The sequence below is a fragment of the Pinus tabuliformis genome, chromosome 6, assembly GCF_031772625.1.
Source record: "Pinus tabuliformis cultivar Carrire ecotype Pingquan chromosome 6, CPIR1, whole genome shotgun sequence".
Classification (NCBI taxonomy): Eukaryota; Viridiplantae; Streptophyta; class Pinopsida; order Pinales; family Pinaceae; genus Pinus; species Pinus tabuliformis.
The window spans coordinates 623,967,414-623,986,002 of NC_142292.1; the positions used below are offsets into that span (position 1 = coordinate 623,967,414).

At 31.1% G+C, this 18,589-nt stretch overlaps 1 protein-coding gene across 1 annotated transcript; it reads right to left on the bottom strand.

Annotated features, from left to right (window-relative positions):
- Nucleotides 1-9,176: 9,176 nt before the first annotated feature.
- On the bottom strand, nucleotides 9,177-10,800 carry LOC149260147 (bidirectional sugar transporter SWEET3b-like). The gene is made up of 7 exons (XM_089456932.1): nucleotides 10,764-10,800; nucleotides 10,549-10,585; nucleotides 10,163-10,385; nucleotides 9,862-10,023; nucleotides 9,618-9,740; nucleotides 9,322-9,516; nucleotides 9,177-9,236 (listed from the first exon to the last, which is right to left on the bottom strand). The coding sequence occupies exons 1-7, from the start codon at nucleotides 10,798-10,800 to the stop codon at nucleotides 9,177-9,179; spliced, it is 837 nt and encodes a 278-aa protein (XP_089313058.1).
- Between the last annotated feature and the right edge of the window lie 7,789 nt (nucleotides 10,801-18,589).

Below are 18,589 nucleotides of genomic sequence, written 5' to 3' on the forward strand. Positions count from 1 at the left end.
TGTCAAATTCCAAAATTTTCATGGCCAAGAATTTTTGATGTCAAACTCCAAAATTTTGGTGGCCCAAAGTTTTCAATAATACTAAATCCATTTTTCACATAAAAACAATTAGAACACTCCAAAATTTTGGTGGCCAAGAGTTTATGATATCAAACTCCACAATTTTACAAATGTCTAGGGTTTAGTGTCCCAGATTTTAGTTTATTGTCTAGGGTTTGCTCTAGTTTGGAAATGCCACTCAGTGCTGCCTTTAGGAATGCTTTGATGGTTGTTGCCTTTTAATTTCCCGTGGCTTTTCTTTACGTCATTCTGCCTAGGTACGCATAAGCATTATTTTCATTCAATTGGGAGTTTAAGAATGTTTTCTATTCATTTTTATTATTTTGGTGCCTTTATGTATGGTTTTTTACCTTATAAGCTTATAATCCCAATTAAAAATATAGAAATCAATAAAACTAAGGTTTTGAGTAGTATGATATCCCCTATATTATATTGTAAATAATAAAATTTATTGATGATAAAAATAAGAAATATAGATCAAAAAATTTAATTAGTTTACATTTAAATTTTTTGAAATAAAATTTATGTAGCTCAAATTAAGTATATATGTCTTCCTCATTCTTGATGAAATATCAATTTGACTTAAAATCTTAAACTAATCCACTTTAAATTTAAAATCATCATAACTATAAATTTTCTATGTCGTCCAATTAGTTTCAACATTATGCTACATTTAAATTAAATGGTTTACATACTAATTTTTTAGAACATAGCCTAAAACATTGAAATGTATTTTACTCGTGATATACAACTACCAAGTAAAATGGGTTATTTTAAACACTCAGCATAAAACTATTAAAAAGCATGTTATTATAAACCTAAAAATTTACGTAGTCCTCTCATTATCCCGAAAACAAATATTCCTAATCATAAAAATCATCATTTCCTAAATCATAAAATCTAATTTTCCTAAATCATAAAATCTAATTACCCTTTAAGTATTGTACATGCAACACTCAAACAACATGAAATGTAAAGCATGAAAGGATATAAAATTCTAAAATCACATAGTTTGTGTTCCCTGATGTCATTGAAAAAGGTAAGGTCGCGAGAGTGTAATTGAGCTCTTATCCGGGAATTATATCCAAGTTAAGGTGGTGAGAGAGTAAGTGAGCTCTTATTTGGGAATTATAACTAACTTAGCTCTTATGTGGCTATAAAAATTATAACTAAGTTCTCTATTCTCCAAGGTAGGCATGGGATTCAGGTTAGTGAGAAAGAAGGCGAGGTAGCATAGTTCGCGAAATGGGTAGGGTAATAGCCCAGAATATTTGATTTGCGTCACCCCCGTATTTTGAGAAAATAGTTATGGGATAATAAAGAATAATATAAGTATATGCTTATGAAATTAAGGAGTCCACCTTAAACATGTAAATAATATCAATGGTAATATATAGTATATTATATTATATTTCATTCTGAATCAGTTTTATGTTACCATCATGTTACCCACTAACAAAGTAAAAGCTATTACACAAACAATACAATTTTTCATGTGATACATACTATGATAAATGTAATTGATATATTATATCAATTATATTAATAAATTTGGTTGAAATATTGATAGATATTAATGATATAAATTTAATAATAATTATTATATTATTATATCCATAATAATAAAATAATATTATAATATTAATGAAATAATTATAATAATTATAATTATTATATTATAATAATATGATATATATCAATATAAATCCAATGCATTATAAACCCATGTAATAATATTAAATCTAAAGGATTAATATTATCAATCTAACCAATTATTATAGAAAATCTAAGAGATTAATAAATCCAATAGTCTAATATTAAAAATTCAAGAGATTAATATTGAGAACACAAGGTATTAATATTATAAACTAGAGGGAATATTAATATTATACATATTCATGGTAAACCCTAACATGAATATTAAACACTAGGATTAATATATTAAATGTTGATAATATTAATAGGATTAGTATTATAAACCCTTTAATTTGGTAAATATGATTCATAAAAGCCTAGAAATATATTAAAAAAACAATTTAGAGTGATTTGAAAGATTTGAAAGAATCTTTTCATAAAATTTTAAAGAATGTTTCCATGAAATTTTGTGTTTATTTATTTTTCTATTTTCAAACAATTCAATAATTTAATTTCCTAAAATAGTAAATAATATTATTATAATAGTAAATATTTGCATGTTATAGAAATTAATTTTTTAATTTGAATTGAAGTTATCGAATTTTGACTTATTATTTATAATTGTTAAAAATAGCCCAAGGAAGAGAGGTTTGTTAAAGCTTTCGTCAAAGATGGTAAGGGTCGTAAGGTTAAGACTGACACATTTGATCAACATTCAAGAGCTCACCTCCACTTCATCCAAGGGACGACAAAAAATATTGTGAGAATCCTGAGGAAACATAATGTTCCCTCGACCTTTAGACCCCTCAACACCATTAGAGGCTCCCTAAAATCGGTTAAAGACCAGGTGAACCCTATGGATTTTGAAATGTGTTTCTGTCATCACATGTTCGTGTGGGTCCTCATACATAGGAGAAATGGGTTGGTCTATTGACCAAAGGGTTAAAGAACATGTCTTTGCTAACAAACTTGGGAGGACCAAATCCTGGGCTTTAGCGGAACATGCAGTGAAGACCAACCATCACATATGCATTGTGGAGGTTAAGCTCTTCGCAAAAATTTCTCATTTCATCAATGCAAGTTTAGGGAAGCCATTGGAATTGAGGGATCCTCTAATAACGTTAGTAGGGATGATGACTTGAAAATTAGTAACTGTTGGATTTCTGCCCTCTCCTCTTACTCTTTCCCCTCTTTTTCTGAGCTTTTTATCCCTTTTTGTTTTATAGAGGATTCGCTCTCTCTTATTATTTATTTTTATTGTTTTTTTAGTAATATTGTGTATTTGTGATGAATTTCAGTTATTACTATTAACATTTGTTATTATTATTAATAATATGTTTTTTTCTTAACACCGTCTTTTTTATTTTCTATATAATTTTAAATAGTTTTCATTTTATTATTGTTTTTTTATCCCCTTTTATTATTTATTTTGTGTGTGTGTATATATATATATATATATATATATATATATATATATATATATATATATATATATATATATTGGTTATATTTTATATTTTTATTCTTTTTAATGCACACCCTCACTTTTTATTTTTATATATTTATTTATCCTCTTTATTATTTATTTATTTATATTTTATTTAGTTTAGTTTAGTTATTTAGTTATTTATATATTTTTATTTTATTTTATTTTATTTTACACAATATTTCCTATTTGGATAATCAAATAAATAAATACATTAATAAATAAGGAATGAATAAGCTAATTAATATATTAAATATTTATTTCAAATAATTAAATTATTATTTATTAATTATTTAAGAAATTTAATGTAAATAGAATTTTGGTTGGTTTATAATATTATATATATATAAATTTCGCTCCCCACTCAAATATAGTCGTTTTCCTCTAACCGTTAGGTTGACCTATCATCTTATTTAAACTTCCTCCGAGATCTGCATCTTCATCTTGTCCTGTAGATGGACCACCCTCGGTGGTTCGAAACGCGTTGACCAAATACTCTCTATGTGATTTTTTCCTAAAATTTTCTTGAATTAACAAATGAATGAATATTATTAATTTATATTAATAAAAATATTATTATTATCATTATTATTTAAAATAATAATATTATTTAAAATAATAATCTAAATATTAAAGTATGGCCCTCATCAACAAGTCGAACGAGGGGGTGGTTTTGCCTTGTGCTAGGAGGAGGAGAGAGGAAAAAAAATCGAGTCAACTAAAGGCTAGTGTAAAAACATCACCCATGGTAGTTGTGTCTATGATAACAATTTTCTTGAGTAGGTTTCTTCTTATAATATTTGGGTATTAACTTTCCTCATCAGCTCCACTCAAATTATAGCATCGAGAAAAGAATTATTGGAGGTTTCAAAGCTTATTATGTGCTAGAAAACAATTGTAAGGCAGTTGATCTTTTCATTTGAAGTAAAAAAAGTTCCTCTTTGATACTCTCATCATCTCTGTTATCTTATAGATATGTGAAGTTTGGGTGTGCAGTATACCTAGGGAGTTGTGGAGAAATATTGAGATGATCCAAAAGCAGTTCATAACCTACAACCTCAACATCCAGGGAAATACTCCGTATCATATCCTCTTTATCGAAGTTGGCCTGTCCCCCATTGAAAGTGCGACTATGTTTACATATCTGATGTATAAGAAGAATCTTCACAATATGGAATCCAAGAGGCCCCCAAAAATTGCTTCTAACATTAGGCAAAACCCACACATGTGCCCCAAGCTTGGGTGGCATTAGGATGCTCAGTATTTTCTAAAACTTTGGGGGATTAAGGAGGAGATCATCATGGGAAGCAAGGACAATATCAAAGATACCATTAACCCCAATTTTAGGGACAAGATGTGGGATGTTAAGAAGATGGAGGATAAAAGGAAGCTAAGGTACTATAAGGAGGTGATCAACCCCACCGTTGATAACCAAAATTATCTCTCTATGTTGACTAGCACTAAGAGTAAAATTAATATTGCTAGGATTAGAAATAAATCTCGTGAACTTCAGAGTGACACCAAGCGATCGTCTACTCCCAAGACTCCCTAGGATGATAAAATTTTCCAGATTTGCAATACTAAGAAGGTGGAAGATGAAAATAACTTCCTTCTAGAAAATCATGGCTTCCCGACACAATAATGGGAAAACAATGGGCTCGATGCCGTAGATGCAAAAGTTCAAGTTCCCTCTAGCTATAGAAGTCAAATAAATTATTAGCTATCGCTAAACATTTAATAACCTTTTAACATAAGTGACAGGTAAAGTTCATATGATTTCCACAATTGTACAAGGTTGTTTTTGGTTGGAGTTAGAAATGTATTAATTGCTTCTTTTGTATAGGTTTTGGTAGGTTATGTGGTGTTTCAAGTCTAAATAAAGTGATAGTTATTAAAGCATGTGAGTTAAAGTTGATATAATTATTATTAGCATTTTAAAGATTCTTCTAAATTGTGGAATTCAACAACATTGTAGTGTGTTATTATAGGATGTTGTTGTGACTTATCTAGTGTTTAATTATTATAGCAACTTAATTTTCTCCTATCTCTCCCATAATGGTACCAGGCTAGGGAATTTGAAGAATCCTCTACCTAAGAATGAATCACGCTCTTGTAGAGTTGCTACCCCAACCATTGCAGATAATATTCTCTACCAAGAACCATAGTCGCAATACTCGAGCCCCCATCTTAAATTGTAGTCACGAGCCTACAGCCTCGATTGTAAGCCAACTCCCTAAGTGTTTCCATTGTGATCTTGCGTCACAATAGTCACTTTATCATTTACAAAAACTTTTAAGTGACTCAACTTGATATTGATAGGTGTTTGAACAACAGCTGTTGAATGAACCATTTTCATAGAAACCTCTACCGTTTTGAGCAAGGGGCTACCATCATATGTGGGAAGCCAGCAATGCAACAAAGAAAGAAATAGAGAGGTAAACCAAAACAATGGTTTGTAAACCCATTTCCATTAAAAACGCCCTAGTATAGAGGACCATTTTCAAAATCATTTGAGAGATACACCAAATCAAGGACTTTGGAAACCCATATCCATTAAAAACTCCTAGTTATGTTACTTTCATAGACTCTTTTGTTGAGGGGGCGATGAGAAACATTTGGTATTTGAGGAAGCCACCATATCGAAAGGATGAGCATTGTGAGCCCTAGTTGTTTGCTAGAGTGGATTCTACAACTCTCATTTGTTTTGCATATAAATTGTAATTGTTTGAAGGTTTTTTGCAAGCTCAAGACCATGATAAATATTGGAAAATATCATATTCATCAAAGAATGGATATTTTTAGTGGTCCTTATCTTCCACCCCCTCCTATTTTCTTTGGTAGAAATTATGAATTGTGGGAAATTAAGATACTAATAGATTATTTATGGGAATTTTTTTTGAATGGGTTTGAAGAACCCTCAAGCCAGGTAGCCTATGAGGCCATGACTCAAGGTTAGAGGTAGAAACTTGAAGAGAACAAGGAGTATGAAACATCATTGTTTCTTATTCAAAAAGGCTTGGATGAGAGGATGCTTCCTAATATTGCTACAAAAACCACATCCAAAGAAGCTTGAAATATTCTACAAAGGACATAAAGTGAAAATGTCAGCAACACCGATCAAGAGAGGATTGCAGTTGTTGACGAAGTGATTATTGTGACAAAAGAACTAGAGGATTTTGATATTGCAATATTAATTTAAGAAGTCATGGAAGGTCCTATCGATGTAGAATAATAAATGTAAGACATGAAGAGTGTAGTTGTCATAAACAATATAAACAAATTTAATAAAGAAATTTTCGAAGAAAATAATGATTTTGTATGAGATGAAGAGAGAAAACATGGTGAAGAAAATGAAGATACACATGTACATGATGAAATTGAAACCACCTTTGTTATAAAAACCCTTTTTCTCCCCCGATGTAGATATCACTATATGAATTTGTTTATCTAAATTTACGTAAAAATTCAAATGATGGTTGGGATGTAGGAGTCGACATGGATTCAGAATTTGAGGAGGAAAGGTTGCTTGTGCAGTGTTTAAGGCAAGTTAAGTGCACCTCATAATTGTACCTTACATATCCCATGACAAATTAAATGACATTAAAAATAGATAGTAAATTTTTGTGTGGGCAACCTAAGTGGTGGAAATTATATGAACTTTACATGTCACCTATGTTAGAAGGTTATTAAATGTTTACGGATAATTAATAATGTATTTGTCTTCTATAGCGAGAGGGCAGTTGAACTTCTGCATCTACGACATCGAGCCCATTGTTTTCCCAATATTATGTCGGGTGGCCATCATTCTGGCATGCATTTGTCTCCTAGGATGAAGTGATAATAACCAAGCAAGCATTCTTAAGAACATAATATAATTTTATGGATTATGAAATTTATGATCATTTTAACTGAAAAAGCAGAAGCATTCAGGTAGCATGGAACTATAATTAAACAGTATGCTACAATCTACTAGGCCTTAGGGGATGATAGGAAATTAAGGAAATGTGAATTTTGATTTTTTTTAATGGGATTCAGGATGTGGGATTTGGGATTTAAATGTTGGAGAGTGAACTCTCTTATAGATTGGAGAAATCCTGAACATTTTTTTTTGCATCATAATATGTTATGAAATGAAGTTCCAACTAAGGATCTTGCATGTTCGAATTCAATGACATGAATGTATTTTCAACAAATATACGTGCGTTGCCTTCTGATTTTCAAGGTTTCTTTCCAAAGCTGTAAAGTTTTGGAAATTGTTTTTTCATTTATATTTAAAATGACTTTATTGTTAACTTTAAAAAAATTGGAATTTATTCCTTTTTTTTTCCATAAAGAACAGAGATTTCAAGTAATTAAAATCACTATTTGCGAACATTAAATGTTGAAACCACCTCAAAATAAAATTTAAAATGATTCTGTTTTTTTTTATATTTTTTCATATTCTCTCTAGAGAAACAATAGTTGGAATTATGGACTTAGAGTCTGTATAGAAATAGTATGTTTTTAATCTCAGCTATTGTCCTTGAAGAGAAAAAAATGTAATTGTCTCTAAAGAGACAAAAATGAAAGTCTCTCTATAGACAAAAATGAAAGTGTCTCTATAGAGACAAATGAAACTGTCTCTTAAGAGGCACTAATGTCTCTATCTTTATAGAGACAAGAATAATATATGTTCTATATTGTCTTTATAGAGACAAATTTTTAAGACTATAATTTTGAGAAACCCGCTTAAACACAATAATTAAGACAATACACAAGTTTCCTTTTTTCTAAAGTTAAGACAATTGACTCGAAAATTGTCTTAAATATTGTCTGAAAACACCCCCCACATGTAGTAGTGTGGGTTTACAAACCCTTGATTCGGTTTATCTCTCTATTGCTCGCTTTGTTCCATTGTTTCCTTCCTACATATGATGGTAGCCCCTTGCTCAAAGTGGTAGAGTTTTCTCTGCAAATGGCCCATTCAACAATGGTTTTTGAAACACTTCCCAGCATTAAGTTGAGTCACATAAAGTTCTTATTGATGATGAAGTGACTACTGTGACTCAAGCTCACCATGACAACACTTTAGGGAAGCAACTTACAATCGAGGCTCTAGTCTCGTGACTACAACTTAAGATGGAGCTACAGCTTAAGATGGGGGCTCCACTATTACAACTATGGTTCTTGGTAGAGGCTCTTAAGTGCAATGGTTGGGTAACAACTCTACAAGAACATCCATCATTCTTAGATAAAAGATTCTTCAAATTCCTTAGCCATAGGAGGAAATTAAATTGCTATAGTAATTAAACACTAAATTAGTAACCATAAACCCCTATAATAACACACAACAATGTTGTTGAATTCGACAATGTATCATTTTTTTTAAATGCTAATAATATTTATACCAATATTAATTCACATGCTTTACTAACTGTTAATATTTAGACTCTAAACTCCACATAACCTACCAAAACCTATATAAAAAAAATAATTAATACATTTGTAATTCCAAAAAAAACAACATACTGCAGTTGTGAAAATTATATGAACTTTACATGTCACTTCTTTTAAAAAGTTATTTAATGTTTAAGGATAGCTAATAATTTATTTGAGTTCTATAGCCGAGGGCATTTGTCCTCTTGCATATGTTACATCAAGCCTACTGTTTTTCGCTTTCCATTATTCTGTCTGGCATATTTCAGTCATGATTTCGTCATGCATTTGTCAGCCATTTGTTTGAAATTCGAGTTTGGGCGTGCATCGCATTCGAAGCTGAGAGTTGCACTAAAGTTGCTTTCGCTTTACGCATATGGATACCCCAAATGTTTTGTGCTTCGCTGGTTCAAAATTTAATTAAATTCTATGATAATAGATTTAAATTTTACATTCTTCTATATAGATATCACAAGATTTACGGACACTGCACAAGATTTACGGACATTGCTGAATGACAGAAATGGAAACTGGACTGTTTTAATAAATCATAGAGTCCACAGAATTTTACATGAACTTATCACACTTCGGTATCATGCACTGACTGAAAGCCCGAGTCGTAATTCGATATGGCTGCACACTAGCAAGTGTGTAAAATAACGAAAATACGATGCAAATTTTATCGCAGAGGATAAAGAGTTTGGTCGGCTTCGGCCAAGTCATACATTCAACTGCATTTCGATATCTTGGTCATCCCAGGGGCATTTTGGTTTTTCCACGTCGCTCCTCTCTTTGATAAAGTCCCGTTGTTTGCCTCCATCCATCTTTTCGTTTTCAACGCGTTGGCTCTTTTTGCCTCGATAAACACAGAATAAAATCATCTGAGCCAACCCTAATGGCACACCGACAAAGTTTGGTGCCTGCAAAAACAAAGTATGATTCAGTTGTAGCTTATAACGTCAGTGAGAACAAGAAACACTATACGCCAGAGGAATTCTCTGATATAAAGTAGTAACCTTACCATGATGATGATATCCTTGCTAAGAGCGCCATATACCATCCAAAGCACACTCCCAAGGAAAGCAAAGAAGGAGAAATAGAAGCTGGGCATGAATTCCACGCTCTTGGTTTGAATTACCGTTCTCTGCAGTTTAAGAAACTCGGTAAGAAATATTAACAATAAATGCCATGTTGTACACGTAACAATAACTAAATCTAAACGATGGATGCGCCATTATAAAGAGCTAATGCAGTGTAAAGCTTACAATTACAGATAGTGGAGAAGCGTAGAGAATGGCAGTTGCCACTAATCCTGCAGTTCCTACAACGGCCTTCCTTTTGTTGTGATCATGGACAGCCAAAAAGGAAGTTATTGCAATAGTTCCAAACACCATCAACACGCCTATAACCATTCCTACCATTTTCCTCTGCAAGAAATATTCATTGAACATTAACTGATTTTGAACTGCCAAATGATACCAAGGATCTATGTCATGTTGATTGACAAAAATAGGTCTTATGGAACCTCCAAACTATTTGCAGCAAATAAATATGACAAGATAATACCTTGGGTTTAGGTGGAGCGAAAGTGAGATAGATGCAAATAAAGCAGCACTCAAGTAGGAAGCCAACAGCATTGACAACCATAACAACAATGTTTTCCCACCCATTGCTGATTAGAGGCGATCCATACCACGTGTACAGAATGCAGTTGTACAACGCTATTGCGTATGGAAAGCCTGAAAAACTCTCCGTACTTCTCATTTGGATCACCTTCTTGAATGTGGTTCTGTTCAGGGTTAAAATATTATCATCGTTTATTAATACCATGAGCCTCTCTGCCTTTCTAATCTGAATAACTCGCTTCAACCTAGTACTATTCAGGGCGATTACACTAAAATAATATCAGAAATTAATAATATGGGTTATGCGGTGATAACTATTACACTTACATTGATGCTCCGTACATAAGAAGAGCAATGGCACTTCCTGTAAAGTCATGTAAGATTAACCAGACGCTGACGTTACTATATAGTTCAGCTACAGTTTAACAGGAACTAGAATCTAAACATTCAATCTATACGTCCAACTTGAAAACTATGACGTTTATAATAACAGAAAAAAGAGAGCTAACATAATATTGCGGAGTACGGTAGCGTTGACGAACCTAAAATGCCAGCCCCTAGACGTACAAAGTTATTCATCGTTTCTATGTTCTGGAAACGCGAAACTCTGTGTCTGCGGGATGGTTAAACTTAAAAGCGAAAAACGAGGGGGTGAAGATACTATAGTGTCGGGTGCATACTTATAGCTCTGGTGTAAATTTTACTTCCATTCGTTGAAGGGTTCCGGGAACGTGATCTCTGCGGGTCCCTGCACGTATATTGTCACCTATTCGACAACAGAGCAAAAGACGAGATGGTAGCATAAAAATATCACGAATGCTGGGTAAATATACGAGTACAGTAAGGTAAGAAAACATAGATCCGCATCGATTATGATATCCCACTAGGTTAGGTTCATCTGGTTTGGTTCGGTTTTGTTTAGACTAATTAGGTTTCCAATTTTCCCACCTAGAAAATTATGAAAATTTCCATATGATTTTGGTAAAATTAGGAAATTTTTTTTGTAAATATAGGTTAGAGTTTTCGAGCTCTAAAATTTTGGCCGCCCATAGTTTTTGATATCTAGCTCTAAGATTTTGGTGGCTCATGACTTTTGATGATACTAAATCCATTTACATTATCAAAAACACAATTAGAAAGCTTTAAAATTTAGGTGGCCATGAATTTTTTATGTCAAATTCCAAAATTTTCATGGCCAAGAATTTTTGATGTCAAACTCCAAAATTTTGGTGGCCCAAAGTTTTCAATAATACTAAATCCATTTTTCACATAAAAACAATTAGAACACTCCAAAATTTTGGTGGCCAAGAGTTTATGATATCAAACTCCACAATTTTACAAATGTCTAGGGTTTAGTGTCCCAGATTTTAGTTTATTGTCTAGGGTTTGCTCTAGTTTGGAAATGCCACTCAGTGCTGCCTTTAGGAATGCTTTGATGGTTGTTGCCTTTTAATTTCCCGTGGCTTTTCTTTACGTCATTCTGCCTAGGTACGCATAAGCATTATTTTCATTCAATTGGGAGTTTAAGAATGTTTTCTATTCATTTTTATTATTTTGGTGCCTTTATGTATGGTTTTTTACCTTATAAGCTTATAATCCCAATTAAAAATATAGAAATCAATAAAACTAAGGTTTTGAGTAGTATGATATCCCCTATATTATATTGTAAATAATAAAATTTATTGATGATAAAAATAAGAAATATAGATCAAAAAATTTAATTAGTTTACATTTAAATTTTTTGAAATAAAATTTATGTAGCTCAAATTAAGTATATATGTCTTCCTCATTCTTGATGAAATATCAATTTGACTTAAAATCTTAAACTAATCCACTTTAAATTTAAAATCATCATAACTATAAATTTTCTATGTCGTCCAATTAGTTTCAACATTATGCTACATTTAAATTAAATGGTTTACATACTAATTTTTTAGAACATAGCCTAAAACATTGAAATGTATTTTACTCGTGATATACAACTACCAAGTAAAATGGGTTATTTTAAACACTCAGCATAAAACTATTAAAAAGCATGTTATTATAAACCTAAAAATTTACGTAGTCCTCTCATTATCCCGAAAACAAATATTCCTAATCATAAAAATCATCATTTCCTAAATCATAAAATCTAATTTTCCTAAATCATAAAATCTAATTACCCTTTAAGTATTGTACATGCAACACTCAAACAACATGAAATGTAAAGCATGAAAGGATATAAAATTCTAAAATCACATAGTTTGTGTTCCCTGATGTCATTGAAAAAGGTAAGGTCGCGAGAGTGTAATTGAGCTCTTATCCGGGAATTATATCCAAGTTAAGGTGGTGAGAGAGTAAGTGAGCTCTTATTTGGGAATTATAACTAACTTAGCTCTTATGTGGCTATAAAAATTATAACTAAGTTCTCTATTCTCCAAGGTAGGCATGGGATTCAGGTTAGTGAGAAAGAAGGCGAGGTAGCATAGTTCGCGAAATGGGTAGGGTAATAGCCCAGAATATTTGATTTGCGTCACCCCCGTATTTTGAGAAAATAGTTATGGGATAATAAAGAATAATATAAGTATATGCTTATGAAATTAAGGAGTCCACCTTAAACATGTAAATAATATCAATGGTAATATATAGTATATTATATTATATTTCATTCTGAATCAGTTTTATGTTACCATCATGTTACCCACTAACAAAGTAAAAGCTATTACACAAACAATACAATTTTTCATGTGATACATACTATGATAAATGTAATTGATATATTATATCAATTATATTAATAAATTTGGTTGAAATATTGATAGATATTAATGATATAAATTTAATAATAATTATTATATTATTATATCCATAATAATAAAATAATATTATAATATTAATGAAATAATTATAATAATTATAATTATTATATTATAATAATATGATATATATCAATATAAATCCAATGCATTATAAACCCATGTAATAATATTAAATCTAAAGGATTAATATTATCAATCTAACCAATTATTATAGAAAATCTAAGAGATTAATAAATCCAATAGTCTAATATTAAAAATTCAAGAGATTAATATTGAGAACACAAGGTATTAATATTATAAACTAGAGGGAATATTAATATTATACATATTCATGGTAAACCCTAACATGAATATTAAACACTAGGATTAATATATTAAATGTTGATAATATTAATAGGATTAGTATTATAAACCCTTTAATTTGGTAAATATGATTCATAAAAGCCTAGAAATATATTAAAAAAACAATTTAGAGTGATTTGAAAGATTTGAAAGAATCTTTTCATAAAATTTTAAAGAATGTTTCCATGAAATTTTGTGTTTATTTATTTTTCTATTTTCAAACAATTCAATAATTTAATTTCCTAAAATAGTAAATAATATTATTATAATAGTAAATATTTGCATGTTATAGAAATTAATTTTTTAATTTGAATTGAAGTTATCGAATTTTGACTTATTATTTATAATTGTTAAAAATAGCCCAAGGAAGAGAGGTTTGTTAAAGCTTTCGTCAAAGATGGTAAGGGTCGTAAGGTTAAGACTGACACATTTGATCAACATTCAAGAGCTCACCTCCACTTCATCCAAGGGACGACAAAAAATATTGTGAGAATCCTGAGGAAACATAATGTTCCCTCGACCTTTAGACCCCTCAACACCATTAGAGGCTCCCTAAAATCGGTTAAAGACCAGGTGAACCCTATGGATTTTGAAATGTGTTTCTGTCATCACATGTTCGTGTGGGTCCTCATACATAGGAGAAATGGGTTGGTCTATTGACCAAAGGGTTAAAGAACATGTCTTTGCTAACAAACTTGGGAGGACCAAATCCTGGGCTTTAGCGGAACATGCAGTGAAGACCAACCATCACATATGCATTGTGGAGGTTAAGCTCTTCGCAAAAATTTCTCATTTCATCAATGCAAGTTTAGGGAAGCCATTGGAATTGAGGGATCCTCTAATAACGTTAGTAGGGATGATGACTTGAAAATTAGTAACTGTTGGATTTCTGCCCTCTCCTCTTACTCTTTCCCCTCTTTTTCTGAGCTTTTTATCCCTTTTTGTTTTATAGAGGATTCGCTCTCTCTTATTATTTATTTTTATTGTTTTTTTAGTAATATTGTGTATTTGTGATGAATTTCAGTTATTACTATTAACATTTGTTATTATTATTAATAATATGTTTTTTTCTTAACACCGTCTTTTTTATTTTCTATATAATTTTAAATAGTTTTCATTTTATTATTGTTTTTTTATCCCCTTTTATTATTTATTTTGTGTGTGTGTGTATATATATATATATATATATATATATATATATATATATATATATATATAATTGGTTATATTTTATTTTTATTCTTTTTAATGCACACCCTCACTTTTTATTTTTATATATTTATTTATCCTCTTTATTATTTATTTATTTATATTTTATTTAGTTTAGTTTAGTTATTTAGTTATTTATATATTTTTATTTTATTTTATTTTATTTTACACAATATTTCCTATTTGGATAATCAAATAAATAAATACATTAATAAATAAGGAATGAATAAGCTAATTAATATATTAAATATTTATTTCAAATAATTAAATTATTATTTATTAATTATTTAAGAAATTTAATGTAAATAGAATTTTGGTTGGTTTATAATATTATATATATATAAATTTCGCTCCCCACTCAAATATAGTCGTTTTCCTCTAACCGTTAGGTTGACCTATCATCTTATTTAAACTTCCTCCGAGATCTGCATCTTCATCTTGTCCTGTAGATGGACCACCCTCGGTGGTTCGAAACGCGTTGACCAAATACTCTCTATGTGATTTTTTCCTAAAATTTTCTTGAATTAACAAATGAATGAATATTATTAATTTATATTAATAAAAATATTATTATTATCATTATTATTTAAAATAATAATATTATTTAAAATAATAATCTAAATATTAAAGTATGGCCCTCATCAACAAGTCGAACGAGGGGGTGGTTTTGCCTTGTGCTAGGAGGAGGAGAGAGGAAAAAAAATCGAGTCAACTAAAGGCTAGTGTAAAAACATCACCCATGGTAGTTGTGTCTATGATAACAATTTTCTTGAGTAGGTTTCTTCTTATAATATTTGGGTATTAACTTTCCTCATCAGCTCCACTCAAATTATAGCATCGAGAAAAGAATTATTGGAGGTTTCAAAGCTTATTATGTGCTAGAAAACAATTGTAAGGCAGTTGATCTTTTCATTTGAAGTAAAAAAAGTTCCTCTTTGATACTCTCATCATCTCTGTTATCTTATAGATATGTGAAGTTTGGGTGTGCAGTATACCTAGGGAGTTGTGGAGAAATATTGAGATGATCCAAAAGCAGTTCATAACCTACAACCTCAACATCCAGGGAAATACTCCGTATCATATCCTCTTTATCGAAGTTGGCCTGTCTCCCATTGAAAGTGCGACTATGTTTACATATCTGATGTATAAGAAGAATCTTCACAATATGGAATCCAAGAGGCCCCCAAAAATTGCTTCTAACATTAGGCAAAACCCACACATGTGCGCATTAGGATGCTCAGTATTTTCTAAAACTTTGGGGGATTAAGGAGGAGATCATCATGGGAAGCAAGGACAATATCAAAGATACCATTAACCCCAATTTTAGGGACAAGATGTGGGATGTTAAGAAGATGGAGGATAAAAGGAAGCTAAGGTACTATAAGGAGGTGATCAACCCCACCGTTGATAACCAAAATTATCTCTCTATGTTGACTAGCACTAAGAGTAAAATTAATATTGCTAGGATTAGAAATAAATCTCGTGAACTTCAGAGTGACACCAAGCGATCGTCTACTCCCAAGACTCCCTAGGATGATAAAATTTTCCAGATTTGCAATACTAAGAAGGTGGAAGATGAAAATAACTTCCTTCTAGAAAATCATGGCTTCCCGACACAATAATGGGAAAACAAAAACTTTTAAGTGACTCAACTTGATATTGATAGGTGTTTGAACAACAGCTGTTGAATGAACCATTTTCATAGAAACCTCTACCGTTTTGAGCAAGGGGCTACCATCATATGTGGGAAGCCAGCGATGCAACAAAGAAAGAAATAGAGAGGTAAACCAAAACAATGGTTTGTAAACCCATTTCCATTAAAAACGCCCTAGTATAGAGGACCATTTTCAAAATCATTTGAGAGATACACCAAATCAAGGACTTTGGAAACCCATATCCATTAAAAACTCCTAGTTATGTTACTTTCATAGACTCTTTTGTTGAGGGGGCGATGAGAAACATTTGGTATTTGAGGAAGCCACCATATCGAAAGGATGAGCATTGTGAGCCCTAGTTGTTTGCTAGAGTGGAATCTACAACTCTCATTTGTTTTGCATATAAATTGTAATTGTTTGAAGGTTTTTTGCAAGCTCAAGACCATGATAAATATTGGAAAATATCATATTCATCAAAGAATGGATATTTTTAGTGGTCCTTATCTTCCACCCCCTCCTATTTTCTTTGGTAGAAATTATGAATTGTGGGAAATTAAGATACTAATAGATTATTTATGGGAATTTTTTTTGAATGGGTTTGAAGAACCCTCAAGCCAGGTAGCCTATGAGGCCATGACTCAAGGTTAGAGGTAGAAACTTGAAGAGAACAAGGAGTATGAAACATCATTGTTTCTTATTCAAAAAGGCTTGGATGAGAGGATGCTTCCTAATATTGCTACAAAAACCACATCCAAAGAAGCTTGAAATATTCTACAAAGGACATAAAGTGAAAATGTCAGCAACACCGATCAAGAGAGGATTGCAGTTGTTGACGAAGTGATTATTGTGACAAAAGAACTAGAGGATTTTGATATTGCAATATTAATTTAAGAAGTCATGGAAGGTCCTATCGATGTAGAATAATAAATGTAAGACATGAAGAGTGTAGTTGTCATAAACAATATAAACAAATTTAATAAAGAAATTTTCGAAGAAAATAATGATTTTGTATGAGATGAAGAGAGAAAACATGGTGAAGAAAATGAAGATACACATGTACATGATGAAATTGAAACCACCTTTGTTATAAAAACCCTTTTGCTCCCCCGATGTAGATATCACTATATGAATTTGTTTATCTAAATTTACGTAAAAATTCAAATGATGGTTGGGATGTAGGAGTCGACATGGATTCAGAATTTGAGGAGGAAAGGTTGCTTGTGCAGTGTTTAAGGCAAGTTAAGTGCACCTCATAATTGTACCTTACATATCCCATGACAAATTAAATGACATTAAAAATAGATAGTAAATTTTTGTGTGGGCAACCTAAGTGGTGGAAATTATATGAACTTTACATGTCACCTATGTTAGAAGGTTATTAAATGTTTACGGATAATTAATAATGTATTTGTCTTCTATAGCGAGAGGGCAGTTGAACTTCTGCATCTACGACATCGAGCCCATTGTTTTCCCAATATTCTGTCTGGTGGCCATCATTCTGCCATGCATTTGTCTCCTAGGATGAAGTGATAATAACCAAGCAAGCATTCTTAAGAACATAATATAATTTTATGGATTATGAAATTTGTGATCATTTTAACTGAAAAAGCAGAAGCATTCAGGTAGCATGGAACTATAATTAAACAGTATGCTACAATCTACTAGGCCTTAGGGGATGATAGGAAATTAAGGAAATGTGAATTTTGATTTTTTTTAATGGGATTCAGGATCTGGGACTGGGATTTAAATGTTGGAGAGTGAACTCTCTTATAGATTGGAGAAATCCTGAACATTTTTTTTTGCATCATAATATATTATGAAATGAAGTTCCAACTAAGGATCTTGCATGTTCGAATTCAATGACATGAATGTATTTTCAACAAATATACGTGCGTTGCCTTCTGATTTTCAAGGTTTCTTTCCAAAGCTGTAAAGTTTTGGAAATTGTTTTTTCATTTATATTTAAAATGACTTTATTGTTAACTTTAAAAAAATTGGAATTTATTCCTTTTTTTTTCCATAAAGAACAGAGATTTCAAGTAATTAAAATCACTATTTGCGAACATTAAATGTTGAAACCACCTCAAAATAAAATTTAAAATGATTCTGTTTTTTTTTAATATTTTTTCATATTCTCTCTAGAGAAACAATAGTTGGAATTATGGACTTAGAGTCTGTATAGAAATAGTATGTTTTTAATCTCAGCTATTGTCCTTGAAGAGAAAAAAATGTAATTGTCTCTAAAGAGACAAAAATGAAAGTCTCTCTATAGACAAAAATGAAAGTGTCTCTATAGAGACAAATGAAACTGTCTCTTAAGAGGCACTAATGTCTCTATCTTTATAGAGACAAGAATAATATATG